The sequence below is a fragment of the Talpa occidentalis genome, unplaced genomic scaffold (genome assembly GCF_014898055.3).
Source record: "Talpa occidentalis isolate TD23 unplaced genomic scaffold, MPIMG_talOcc4v2.1 talOcc4.12, whole genome shotgun sequence".
Taxonomy (NCBI): Eukaryota; Metazoa; Chordata; class Mammalia; order Eulipotyphla; family Talpidae; genus Talpa; species Talpa occidentalis.
The window spans coordinates 87,141,830-87,155,990 of NW_023601212.1; the positions used below are offsets into that span (position 1 = coordinate 87,141,830).

The following is a 14,161-nucleotide window of genomic DNA, read 5'->3' on the forward strand; positions in this document are numbered from 1 at the left end:
AAGTTCATCTGAGGTAGATACTCTATGCTACATCCGGGGAGAGCTCGCTCCTCCCTCCACCAGGAGCCACTTGATAACATCCCAATGCTGGGAGGCCTTCTGCTGGGAGGCCTTCTGCTGGGGTGGAAACAGTGCAAGAGAAGAGAAAGGAGGTGGGAGAGAAAGGAAGGAGGCAGCACTGAGGGAGAACCCTGGGCACAAGGCCCAGCTTGGCCCCTCCGTGGGTTTCTGTTCCTTTATCTAGAAGAGGAGGCTTTGGACGAGAGCCTGGCTGCCCCACCTGCTGCCTGTGGACCCGCAGCAGTGGCTTCTCCGGGAATGCTGTGACAAATGCCTCATTTCCAGCCCTTCCTCAGAACCAGACCCTGCATTTTAACAAGACCCCGGTGATTCATAGCACATTAGTGTTTGAGCAGCATGAGGTCCGTGGGGCTTTGAGGTGGGACCTGCTGTTTCTGCATGACTGGTGTGAGTTGCCTGTCTTCTGGTAAAAGAACCCGGTTTTCTTTGGGGAAACCCTCTCTCCTCCCTTCTCCCCCACCACCCAATCCAAGTGTTCATGTGGTCCTGGAGCGAGGGCCATGAGTGGAGGCCTCACATGCCTGGTCTGTCAGCGCAATGGATTCCAATGGCCAGTTACCATGGCTGGGGGATTAGGTGACTGGTTCAAGGGACCCAAAGAGATGCACTAGCAGGGTGACAGAAAGTAAGTCAAGAGCTGCTGGTGTCCCTCATAATTGGAGAGCCCCAGGAAGGGTTTTATAGGTAGCTGCTCAGCCGCCTGGCCGGCGTTTGGGGGATTCTGTGATGTTCTGGCTCAGGGAACCCGGGGCCTGTGCACCTGAGGCAGCCTGTGTCAGTGGAGACAGCTCTATCCAAACTGCTTCCTGACATCTGGGTGGGACTTGAGAGGTGGGGAGGAGCCTGCTACACCACCTGAGCACCTGGCGCCAGCCGTGCCAGAACTGAGCACTTCCCACTGGCAAGTAAGAGCGCTGGGATTCTTACAGCCCTGGTGGTCCCATCTCAATTATAAAACGAGAAAGAGCCAGGAGAGGTGCCCAGGTGTGTCCTATCTGCATTTCCCCCCCTCCCCCTTCTCCTGAAGTAACCTTCTTCCTTCCCAGGAGCTTCGCACAACCTCTTGTCACACCCATGTCAGCAGACAGGTTGACAGTAGGCATTAAGGCACTGAATCAGCAAGTCCTTGCTGGGTACTGATCACTTACAAGATTCTGGAAACAAGTCAAGATATAAAAAATTCTAAAAAAAAAAGCACAACCCAATGCCCCGGCCTCAAGGAGTTCACAGCACACATATCTGAAGAGCGTGTTTATGAAGCAACATGTGACAAAATTAATGTGGTCCTGAAAGAGTTTCTAAATGCTGAGTGGGTGTCAGAGAGGGGAATAAATAGCCCCTCCATCTGGCCTGCTCTCCCACCCTGGCCCAGGGAGGCGCCTCTGCTGCCGCTGGAAGGAGCGGGAGCACAGCCCTGCCCACACGAGTACGCCCACCTCCCTATGAGGAGCCCAGGCTGATTCCAAACCAGCCCCCAGAGCCTGTCTCCCTGCCTCCCACCCTCCCGCCCCAGCGAGGATGCCTGCGCTCCCGGCCAGCTCGGCTGGCATGCTGCTTTACCTGCAGTGGGCGTTTCTGAGCGGCTGCTTTCTCCTGCCGACTCGTAGCTCCTGAGCCTGGGTAGACCCTGGCAGAATCAACCACACACCAGGACAGGACTTAAAAGCCCTGGCACCCAAACGCCTGTGCAGTTTGCCCGCCCAACGCCAGCTTGTTTTGTTCCCTGCCACACTCAGCACAGCGTCAGCCCTGAGTTATCTGTATCTGCCGCCCCTCTTCGCCAGTGGTCTAAGACGTGAGCTTTAAAGCCATTGTCAACTGGAAGAAAAGAGCAAGGCTGGGGCTGCCCTGTGTGGTTGTGCAGGTTGTGCAGTGTGTAAATGGCTCCCTCTAGAGGAAGGAGCTCTAACAACACTGGCAGAGGCAGGTGGGTAGCGGGGAGATTCAGCTTTTTGATCTGTTCTTCCCAGATTTGTCTGATCTCTTCAAATCATAGTGCTGGACACTGGGACAGTTCTGTGCGAGGTCGCTGTAAAGGCCGATGCTCTATGGGTTATTTCATTTATTGTCCTTGCTGAGTTTCAAAACTCAGAAAGAGGAAAACAAAGGAACGGGCCTCACGCATTTCAGTTTCCCTTGGGAGACTTCCTGGTGGTGTGTGAGCTGTCCAGCCCGCCGCAGGAAACGGGACAGGCCAGCTGAGCGAAAGCAAAGCCACTGCTGTAATAATTGCAATGAACTTGCTTTCAAGACCTTTAAGGAAAGCCCACCCCACAGTAAATTGCTGGAAGGCCAATCCCTTCACTACCAATTTAATGCTAAGAGCTGATGACGTTCATCAAATCTGACAGCGTTTTGGTAAACGACGGCTCTGTTGATTAGGCCGCTGTCCACCCAAGTATTACAAGGCTGAGGAAGCCATAAATCTTAATCCACGGAGAGCGGTGGAAAGATCTACAGCTGAGAAGTGGGGGTGGACAGTACCAACAAAAGCCCATTTATCACCACCAGGGTTGGATCCAATAAGAAACCAACCCAGCCATTGCAGTTTGCCTTCCCAGAGTGCCCAGAATTGGAGCGCCCCAGGAAGGGTTTTACAGGTGGTGCTGCTTAGCTTCCTTGCCGGCATTTGGGTGACTGTGACATTCTGACCCAGGGAACCTCAGGCCTGTGCACCTGAGGCAGCCTGTGTCGATGCGGGCAGCCCTACCCAAAACTGCTTCCTAATTACTGGATGGGTCCCTGAGAGGGGAAATCTACCCTACTGGAAGAGGCAAAGGAAGTGGGTTTGGTCAGAGAAAAGAGTATCGGTGACTCGAGAGTTTAGGGGAGACACAGAAAAACTGGCAAGATAACAAGTGAGAGCATGTAGGGATGTGGCAGGAGGAAGCAGGGCTGGCTGGGAGTGAGGCTGTGGCTGGGAGACTCACTGCGACCACTCTGCCCCCTGCTGACCTGCCTGGAGCCAATGCAGATGACGAGGTGACTGTGCGGCCCTACCTGTTCCTCCTGCTGGGCATGGACAAATGGGTGAAACCCCAGATTGGGGACAGGGCCATAGTTCCTCTCCTGAAGGGGTAGTTTTTGAGAATTGGCCAGCAGTGGCCACAGGGGACTCTGCTACCTAGACCAGTCTGCCTATCCCTGGCTGTCCCCCAAGAATGGTGGAGCCCATCCAAAAGGGTGAAGACAAAGACTGTCTTTCTCTCTAGCCTACAGACCCCCTAAATCTGCCCCCACGAAATTTCTACCATGAATGAAGTTTCTACTTCACTCTACTTCTTTGGTGCCAAAGGACATCAGTGTCATCCCTCTTCCTCGTGACGGTGCTGTGGGCACAGCAGTCCTGCCCACAGCCTCCTCCATGAGAAGCCGTGGGACTGAGTCCCAGTTCAGCTCTGGGGCAGGCACAGCCTTCCAGGCCAGAGTGGACATCCCATCCAGCTGACGATGGTCCAGGCTACAATCCGAGGAACAGAGAGAAACCGAGAGATTCAGAAAGTCTCTCTCTCAGAAAATTTCAACAAAGGAATATTGAGGGAATAAAAGCCTGACATGGGAAAGGTCAGATGGGTGAGGAGAGCTGAAGAGATGGGGGAAGCTGGGTGGGGAAGCTGCAGCAGCAGCAGCAGCACTGGGGGGGGCTGGGGAAGCTTGCTCATGAGGCTGATAGGGAGCCCTGCCTCACAGCCTCTGCCTGAGCCTCCTGCCACAGCAACTGGGGATCTTTCCAGAACATGAACCCAAGCTTGGAGCTCTCCTGTTTCAAACCCTCCAGGGAGTTTTTCCACATAAAATGAAACCCAGACTCTTTCCTGGGTATTTGGGCCCTGTGCATTCTGGCCCCTCCAACCCATGGCTCCGTCTTCCCCACCACTGTGCACTGGCCACCCCAGTTTCCTTTCAGGTCAACTCCATTTCCATTGCCCTCACTATGCCTCCACTGGGAGACTTGTGACCATCCTCCTGGGGCTGGCTCCTTCCAACATTCAGGTGCTCAGATGTGGCCCCTGAGGAAGCCTGGCCCACACCCGCTCCCTACAGTGACTCTTCCCAAGACACACTCCAGCTCATCCAGCTCTTCACTCTCCTTCAGAGCACTTGCTGATTTGCTAGCTTGCTTCTGGCCCCAGGCATCCCCACTGACCCCCAGTCAACATGAGCTTCAGGAGAGCAGGGCCTGGCCTGCCTTATATGCTGCATTGACCCAGCACCTACAAGTGTCCACCACTCAGTAAATGGTCAGGAACAAATGAAGGATTGAATGAGTAAAGGAGCATAGAGGCCCCCGGGCCAAGCACCCTCAGCCTCCACCCCTACACTGAGTTCAAGGGCTGACAGCATTTCCAGAGTGTTCCCGCCATGCCGGCGCTTGGACACTCTACAAAGCTCGACTTGTTCCATCCTCACTGTGGCCCTTAGGTGGGTACCATATCAAGCCCACTTTACAGATGAGGAAACAAGTGTCAAGAGGTAAAGCAACTTTTCCAAGACTGTACAACTAGAGAGTGGTAGAGCTGAGGCTTTGAACCCAGGTTCTAGAGTCCGTGCTCTGAACCATTTCTCTGGACTTTGTCACCTCCCGCCAAGCTGTTCCTACTGAAAGATGATGGGCTAGCTGTCACATACACTGTGTGCATCTTCCTTCCCAGCAGTCCTGGGAGGTTTTATTGATGAACCCAAAGCTCAGAAAGGTCACGTGGCCCGCTCCAGGGCACACAACTAGTAAGCAGCTTGTCTAACTCCCAAGCCCTCCTACTGTGATGGCCGCAAGAATAAACACCCCCATGAGACAGGGGGGAATGGCAAGGCAGGAAGCTCAAGTGTGATAACAAACTGCAACTACCCCTCCACCTCAGCCCTGGGACTCCAAAGGGAGGGATGCGGCCTGCAGCAAGGGAAGGGCTGTGTCCTGTCTACAGGCGGCAACTGCCTGCCACTTGGCTCCTGTTGGTGGCTCGAGAGAGGGCAGCCAGGTTCTGGGGCTGGTGCTTTCCATTTTCCCAGGGAGATAGGAATCTAGATTTTTTTTCCTGTTTAATGGAGCCCAGAAAGCCAGACATGGCATTTTTCAGACTCCCTTTCAACTGAGGTTCTGGATACAACTTAGGTGCAGCCCATCAGACCATCTCCCAAGAGACAGGGAAAGCAGAGGTGTAGGAGGGGAGGAGGGGTACAGCGGTGGGGGCCATGGGTTTCTCGGCACCGACCCACCCTGGCTGGACAGGCTGTGGGCAGGGCCTTTCTTGGCAGTGTTGCTGGAGCAACCTTTGAGGCCAATGGTTGTGTCTGTAGTTTCCTAATTCTTAAACTGAAGCTAAGGTGCCGCATTCCTGGGCTCCCTCCTTCCCCCAGGCCCTAGGGGACAGCTGTCCTGGAGGCCTGTGTGAGGATTCTGGGCCCCAACTCCTGAAAGCTCAGCTCCCAGCAGGCTGCTGCCAGCCCAAAGATTTTGGAAGCACCTGATTCCCTGCTTCACATTCGTTTCTGCTTAAAATAGCCGAGTGGTCTCTATTGTTAGGCGCTGACTGACCCCTGACTGATTCGGTGCAGAAGGACAATTACAGCCTTAGTGGCATCAGGAAGCCAGGAAATTAGCCATGATTAGGCTCTGTGAAGTGTGGGACCGCAGGGAGAGACTGGGGAGGGATGCTAATTAATCTTAGGCCAAGTCTTTTAAATTGCACAGACTCTGGGGCCAGCCATTAAGTCACAGTCCAAGACGCAAATATGGCTCCTGATAATAGGAGGCACTCAAAACAACGAGGACTGTCTGAAGTGAGAAGTGGAGAAAAGCCTCATTAATGAGAAATTAACATTCATTGCTAGGGACAAAAGGAGGCCTCCCGCCTGTGTTCCCTGGCAGGCCAGGCTCCTCAGCACAGAGATAAGGCTGTGGGCCTGAGCAGAGAGGAACACCCTTCCCCAATTCTCCACAGCCCACAAAAGGCCCTGGAGGGAAGTGGAAAGGGAGACCTCTAGCCTTGGAGCCAAGGGTTGAAACAGCCTACACTCCTCCATCAGCAGCTGCGTGACTCAGTCACCTTATGTTTCTGGCCTCAGTTTCTCCAGCTGCACAATAAAGATACATACTCAAGGACCAACTGGACTGTTGCAAAGATGGGTTTAGAGAATTTAGACATATTGATAATAGTGCCATCCATTCAGTACAGTATAAAATATTACCATGTTCCCAGCCTTGGTGACACAGGTTTAGAAATAAGATATACACACACACATATAAAGCCTTACTTCCAACCAAGCAAGTCAGAATCTCTGGCCTGAGCACTATATTTTAAAACCTCCCCAGGCAATCTGAATGTGTAGTCAGGGTTCACACCCACTGGTCCCCAGGTAAGGTCTAAATGACTTCAAGATAAGGTATAAATAAGAACTAGGTGGGCAAGAATGCGAAGCTTGAAGCAAAAGATATAAATTTGAGTCTTATGCTGTCACTTCTTAAGTTGGCCCTTGTAAAGCTCATTCCTGCCTCCTCAGCGATCATAAAAAAGGGAGGACATTAAAACTTGGCCAGAGTTTGCTGTGGTTGCTCAGCATATGTCTGATAACCTGACAGGTGCTCAAAATTGCAAGTTGTGGGCACCCAAGCAATGACCCAAACTGGTGTCTCAGGTCTGTGGGGCAGGGGCTTTGTCTTAATGACCCGCCGCATCCCTGGCATCTAAGACTGTACCTGGCACATAGTAGGTGCTCAATAAAAACCAGCTGTACAAATGAGTCACCACAATAGACTGTGAGTCTGACCTTTAATGCACTCAAGTGGTGCTGGGGTGAAGCAGTCCAGCGGGTGGACCGTGCAGACAGGGTCTGAAGGACTCTTCTACTCTCCAGAGGCCAGGACCACACCAGAGATGGCAACCCTGCAGTGCCCCACCAGAACCAGCCTTTGCCTGTGGGGTTCTAAGGGTTCTGATTATATTTCTGTTCCCACAAGCCCACCATCATCTTGATTCTGCTTGTGGGCGGTGGGGGCTCCCCAGACCTGGTGCCATCCTCGGCGCTGGACTTTGCTGGGGGCTGTCCGTGAGTTGCGTCTTAAAGCTTCTTCAGCTTCTCGAAATAGGATTCTTCGTCCACCATCTGCATCACAGAGGAGGGAAGAAGACTTGGTGAGGCAGTGATGACAAGCTCCCACTGATGGCAGTTTTGTAACCGACATCCACAATGCATGTCAGGGGGCCCAAGGTCTTAAATAGAAAGCTATTCACTGCAGCAAGACATGAGAACACAAGCTCGGGGCCCGCTAAAAGGGAATGGGCAATAAGTCACAGCACGTCCATGCTATGGGATAATATGCATAATAATGTACAAAAGAAACAATCTCAGGATGTGGAAGCAGGGTACAGAATAACATGCACAAAAGGCCTGCATTTGTGTGAAAGACGGGGGAGCGGAGATGCTTTTATGGAAGAGTCGACCTACTGCTGGTGCCCACGGACAGGCACCGAAAGCCATTCCCTGAGACCTGGGTGAGGGAAGCTGTACCGGACCAGGTGTTGGTTGGCGCTTTCTACAACACCTTCTCTTCTACTCCGCAGGCTTATGTTTTTATTATGGAATATACGATAGGTTTAAAGTATGCAGAGTATGGATTCTAACTTCAGAAATGAACAGTGGAATCAAATATCACAACAGGCTTAGGCCCTGAAGTTAAGACATGTAAGTGAAAATCAGGCACAATCAGAATTATCCCAGACATATCCTTAAATTATAGGTACTCAAGACCTAGGATGTGGAAAAGCCAGGAATTTTCTGCTCTGGCTGCCTTTGTCCTGGGGGAATGGAGGCCAAGATTCAGTTTAAAAAAAAATAAAGGAGAATTTCTCTCTTTTTCTGACCAAGTGGGCATCGCTAACTTGTGTACAGATGAATGAGCGACATGTGCAGCCTGAGTTCGTGTGTCAGCATGAGGCTGCGCTCACCATGCGTCCCCTCAGCATGCGAGGTGCTCCTGGAGAGGTCGGGGTGGACGGCTTTCCGAGGTGAGGTCTTCAGTTCAGAATTGGCCCCATTGACATAGACAGAGAACCCTTGTTCCAAGTGCTCCAGTCTCAACTGCATGGGGTCCTTGGTCTTCAAATGCTTCAGTATCCTGGAAGCAAAAGGATGGCGTGTTTCTCAGGACGTGAGCCTGGCGCCCACCCCACCCTGGTTCTGATGGGGAAGGATTTCTGATCAGAGGCCGGGGGTGGGGGTGGGGGGCATGCGCCCAGCTGCTCCCCTGCAAACAGCCTCTCAGAGGCCTGTTATGTATGCAGTAGAAGCAGTGAGGGGGAGACGGGGGTCCTGCATGGATATTGCTGCTTCCTTTTGAGGCTCAACTACTTGTTAGCAAAAATGAAAGCCCACGTCCTTGGCCAGGTGTGGGGTGGGGGCTGTGAGGTGGGGGCGGCTAAGGCAGAGACGGGCGTGCGTGTGCCTGCCACCCCCTCACCTGGATTTCCCGGCTCCAAGTCATACTTTCCCCTCTGCTAGTGGAATTTTGTTCAGTGTGTAACAAAATGTGGTTTAGGGTCTACAGAGCACATCTACAAATCGAAAACATCCTTTGGCAGACCAGGCGGGTTGATTTTTTGGCTTCAGCAAATAAATGTGTTCTCCAGCACTCATCCCTGATATCTCCAATGTCATCATTTCACATTCGGATGCAGTTACAGAACATATCAATATGGGCTTTTGTTCAAAATCAGTGAGAGGATCACCACTCCCTGTGGCTAAAGGGCTCCAGTTCAGCTTCTCTAAACTCCAACCTCACACGGGACACCACATTGAGCCTCAGCAGGACACAGCATTCTCCTTGGTCCCTCCAAGCTGCTTCCACTGGACACCAAATCCTTGGGGTCTTTACAACATCCATACCCCACTCCAAAGAGATTTATTTCTGCACATGAAGAAAGACAGATGCCAACCAGCCATCTTACAGAGCAAGCACCTCCTTTCAGTGCTTGAACAAGTTCCTACTGAATGAGCAAAGTATAAATTTCGAAAAACAACAGCAACCACTTCATGAGTATGTGCTGCGTGCCAGACTGCCCCAAACCCCTTGCAGACACCCTCGATCCTCCTGGCCAGCTCTGTTTCTGTCAGGTTGCTGTAAGCTGATTAGCGACACTGACCCATCATCGCTCCTGTTCCTACCCCTCTGGTTGCAAAGTTTCCATCAACAGATCAATAACACACAGCCTGGGTTTGTGTGTGTCTCTGTGTAAAGACCTTTCGTAGGTGGCTGACAGCGACACGGGACTCAGGTTAACTCTGACCTGGATGAAGCTTATCTGACACATGGGTTCTCTTCATCCACTTAGGAACACAAGCCAGCACGCCAGTGCTCTGCCTGGGGGCCAGCTGTGACAGCAGAGGTACCCACCAAAAGCACCACAGTGTGAAAAACCAGGCACAAAGGACATGACTGAAAGGACACTTGTCACAGGGAGCTGACACAAGAAGTGGAGTGTCTGTTGCCTTATCCTATCTGGCTGAGAAAGTGTGAGGCAGGCAACACATGTCTTTGAATCACCACAAACATGCTATAAGCATTAATTTGGGGGTTACAAATAAATGTTATCAAGTGGGTAAATTCACAGGTATAGAATCCGTAAATAACAGAGACTGACTGCTAAGACATTCATTTTCATAACAACTCTAAGAGGCAATTATGTTCATTTTCCCCACTAAATAGAGAAGGAAGCGGAGACAAGACACAGAGAGGTTAAGTAACTTGCCCAAGATCACACAGCTAGTCTAGCAGCAGGGCTAGGATATAAAGTTAAGCAATTTGGCTCCCGGGTCTTCATCACAACAAAGATAACTTCTAAGCTAACAAAATAATGTTGAAACCGGCAAATTCAGACAATGTGGTAAGTCACAGAATCTTTTCAGAAGAATAGGAAAGAAAGTGCCATATGCTTGGTATTTGTCCAGGAAGCACATTCTGGTAAATTGTTCCTGGTCATAGAGTCTGGGCTGGGAGGTGGTCAGTGTTCTGTCATAACGAAACCCTGAGAGCAACCCAAATGCCCCATTCTAGGGAAAGGAACTGGGGCTATCATGCAGCCCTTGTCATCGGGACAGGTCTGCTGAAACACAGGGAATTGTTTGTGATCTGTTTGGGGGTGAGGGGAGCAGTGGAAAAGGCAAAATAAAAACGGCACATGTGATGACTGCAAAGTTGGAAAAAAAGTGTTTGTGGTCCCAGAGTAGAAGGTGATAAATGTAAAAATTAAATCAGTTGTTGAGGTAGGGTGGTGGCATTATGGGTGATTTCTTTGTTTGCTTTTTAAATGTCTCTTGAGCTGTTGGTACATCCATCTTTTCAACAACCGTGGCAGGAACATTTATTACAGACTGCTTATCTCTTGCCAGCCTCAGAAGCCTGGGAGATGCCTGATTGTTGGACAACAGCATAAAACAGAAGGAAAACACAAGTAACTAAGAAACAGTTTTCAAACACAGCCCAGGCTGCGTTCACTAGAGCAAACAGCCAGGATGGAGCTTGCACCAACAGTCTCCAGGGACGTGGCGCAGGGAGCCAGGGCCCCAGAGTCCCTGGGACACAGGGCAACTGGGAGGAAAATCTACCCCCGGGGCAGGGATCCTGCCTCGACTGCTCTCTGGACACTGCCCTGTCTCCTGATGCTACCTTAACGGTGACGGTGGCATTCTGTTACCCAGGAACTCGGGCTGACGTTCCATGTGTGCCCTCTTTAATCAGGATGATTTATGAAAATGTGGATTTATAAACCTGATAAATGAGGGGCTAATTATTCAGTCTGTGAAAGGAATGGCTAAAGGAACTCCCTCCCCTACTGCAGCTGAGTGTGTCGGTAATATTCACACGGCATCAAAGTTTTTATTTTTAACTGATAGCTCACTTTGCATAAGACGCTGCACTAGGTGTAGAGGATTCAGAGAAATCAGACTCAGCCCCAGCCCCTAGGGGGATCGGAGCCCCTGGCCTCCGGCTGCCCTGCCACACTCTGTCCCCTGTGGGTTTTGTTCTGTGGTTTGTGTCACTATCCCTCCATGGCATAGTGGCTGCGTTCTCCTTGTGAGCCTCTGGGCATGGGGTCTGGGCTAAGTGCCAGGATGGTGAGGAATGCTCAATATCTATTTCTGGAACAAGGGACCCCAAGGAACTCAAAATCCGGCCTGGGGGAGAAGCCACGGATGTGCCCACGAGCACAGCCCCTGCGGGTGGAGTGCAGGGCACAGCATCACTGCTGCTTTTTCCCATGTTGGTCTTGGGGGTCACTTGTGCTCTTGTGCACAGAAGGGGACGTGGAAGAACCATGAGTTAGAACACAGGGTGTCGTGCAGGAGTGTGACAGGCCCCAGGCAGGGCCCCAGGTGGTGAAGAGGCCTCAGCCACGCTCCCAGCAGGTAAGTGCATTGTTCGTGGTCCAGTCGACTTGGATTTATGACTGAACTATCTTGGACTCTGACTGCTGTGATTGCTCTGGGCATGCAGTGAGCCACATGGTGCATCTGGACCTCAGTGACCCCAACGGTCAGCTCAGGGGTTCCTGCAGCATCAGGCATTGAAGGATTACCTGGATACCAGCTCAAGGAGAAGGCGTAGATAACGGTAACATGAGGCAGGGATGATGACGATGAAAAGCGCTGGTGGGCTGGCTGTGACCTTCAAGTATCTTGTCTCACTTAGTCCTTCACTGGCCCTGGGGTGTGACAGGCCCTCCCACTGGCCTAGTCTACAGGCAACTTGCCCGTGGCTACAGTATCCAGAAGCAACTGTGATTTAAATTCCTGTCTCTCAGACTCCTGAGAATGTCTCTCCATCACACACTGTGCTCTTTCTCATCTGCTCACCAGGCAGCACGCCACAGGGCTCTGAGCATTCAGAGTTCAGGAACAGGGGCTCCCAGCTGGAGGCTTCTTGGAGGTGGGGGCATTTGAGCTGAGCCTTGAAGGATGGAGAGGTAATGGTGGGGGCAGTGGTGCAAAAAGTCTGCCACTCCTTCCCGAACCTGGGCGGCCCACAGGGTCTGGTATCTGTCTTCTGGGAGGTCAGAGGTGGAAGCTAAATACTGGAGGCCCTGCCGTTCCCCAGCTTGTATGACCTTGGCCAGGCCCTAACCTCCCAGGGTCTGTTTTCTCTCCTGCAGAATGTGACCAAGAATGTGGCCAATTGCATGTGGGGTGTCTTGAGGATGGAAGGGAGACTAGGTTGCAGCTCTAGCTCAGAGGGCCCCGTGGGTGCTGGTTGTCTGCAACCCCCCCCCCACCTCACCCTTACCTCTCCTGAAGCAGCAGGTTCACCGCTCCTAAGAGTTCATTTTCCTGTAAGTTTCCCTCAAATGACTTTTTTGAAAAAAAACAAGTAATAGGATTGCTAGACGCCTGCTTCTGGTCCTCCCTCCCACAATCTGGAGGTGTCCATTCCAGCCCTCGGTCATCGGCGCTTCAGATGCAAGGGCCTAATCTCTCCAGTCAGTCCTCATATCTCAGCACTTTGATCACTCTGGTTGCCCTTGCGGGAGTCCCGTCGGGTATGATTACATCTTTCAGGAAGCCTAGTGACCGGAATCACTAAGCTGCTCTGGGAGGGGTTGTGCAGGGATGAACAGGGGCCACCCCAAGGGTAGAAGTGAAATAAAGGAAACAAAAGAGAATTTCTCTCTTTTTCTGACCTCTCCCCTTTCTTCCTCCTTCTCCTGTCCCCTCCTGCAGGGCAATCACTTTCTGCTTCTTCCAGCACAGTTATAGGCAGCCTTGTACTTGCTGCCACTGGCCCGAGCTCAAGGGCACCTGCTGCGTGGGCAGACACCGGCCTGAGCTCAAGGGCAGACAGCGTTCCTCATGCCTGCCCTGCAATGCCCCCCATCTTGCAGACATAATCTCTCCGATTCCCTTTGGGACTGTGCCATGCCTTCTTTTACTCTGTGGGGCTTGGGTGAGACTGACATCACCACCCAGCTTTTGGGTCATCTGGCTAAGCTACCTCACTGGACACGGGATTAACTGGTTCAGGACCTGGAACACGTCCCAACTGACCAACAGAAGCAACCCTCCCCCATCCAGCACTTTGCCTGGAGCTCTTAGAAATGGGTGCTCTCTTCTCTGCAGGAAAGATGTAAGCATGGGGTTTCTAGGGGCTGCCTCGGCCACTGTGAGTGAAATACCTGCCTGGGTTGAATCCAATGTAAGGAACCAGAGCTGAGAGGTGAAGATTGACTGATTTCACTGATAGAATTTTAGCGCCTGGATCCAACTATGCCTGAAGCCAGAGTATCACCCTGGATTTCTTAATTTTATGAGCCAATATGTTTCCTTGTTGCTTAAAGTCCATTTACTTTGGGCTTCTGTGCCTTCCAACCCAAGGAGCACTAAGTGACAGTCTGTCTTCCTCATCACAAGGTTCTCCTTCACACTGGTAGTGAGGCCAGGCACTGAGAAGGCACTTGATGAGTTCCTGTTGAATGAATCAAAGAATAAACGTGCCCAGCATCTTGTGGGCAGCTGTGTCCCTGGCAGAGCTTTCAGAAGATCTCACCTGACCACACCTCAGGTCGCAAGACAGCCAGAGAAGCTGACAGGGTTTTCTTTTCCAGCTTGGCCAAGGACAGACCGAGGCGTTTCCAACATGAGAAAACAGCTGAGAGTTGAAGAAAGACTGACTACTGATCATAAAACTAGATTTCAAAGTAAGCTATAGCTTAGTCACAGAAACCTCTTTAGTGAACTTGGGGCCACTGGCAACCCTGGCAGGTTTCTCTTTTCTTAATCACTTATGACAATATTAAATGAAACACAAACAAGAAAGCAAAGCCCAGTTCCATTGCTTCCCCACCTTGGGCAAATTGTTCCCTGGGCCTCTACTTCCCTGTCTGCAAAATGGGTGCAATAACTGTCTCTGCCTCATCCGGGAGTGTAGGGGTAAGATGAAAGGATGGAACAAGGGTAGGTTCTACCCTACCCTATCTCAGGGGTGCTCCCATCATCCTAAGTCTCCTCTTGGAAGTGTTTCTTTCTAGCCCTACCTCCTAATCTCCTGTTGTCAAGCCAGCTTCCTCTCGGCGACCATACATCCCCACAATTTGAT

At 51.6% G+C, this 14,161-nt stretch overlaps 1 protein-coding gene across 7 annotated transcripts in view; it reads right to left on the reverse strand.

Moving 5' to 3' along the window:
* Positions 1-14,161, reverse strand: part of KATNIP (katanin interacting protein) — a 152,991-nt gene that overhangs the window by 101,173 nt on the left and 37,657 nt on the right. For all 7 annotated transcript variants that reach the window (XM_054693784.1, XM_054693783.1, XM_054693781.1 and 4 more), the window contains exons 4-5: positions 8,025-8,194; positions 7,085-7,182 (exon numbers count right to left, since the gene is read on the reverse strand). In XM_054693784.1, the coding sequence (XP_054549759.1) occupies positions 7,085-7,182; positions 8,025-8,194 (268 nt within the window). The remainder of the gene's footprint in view (positions 1-7,084; positions 7,183-8,024; positions 8,195-14,161) is intronic.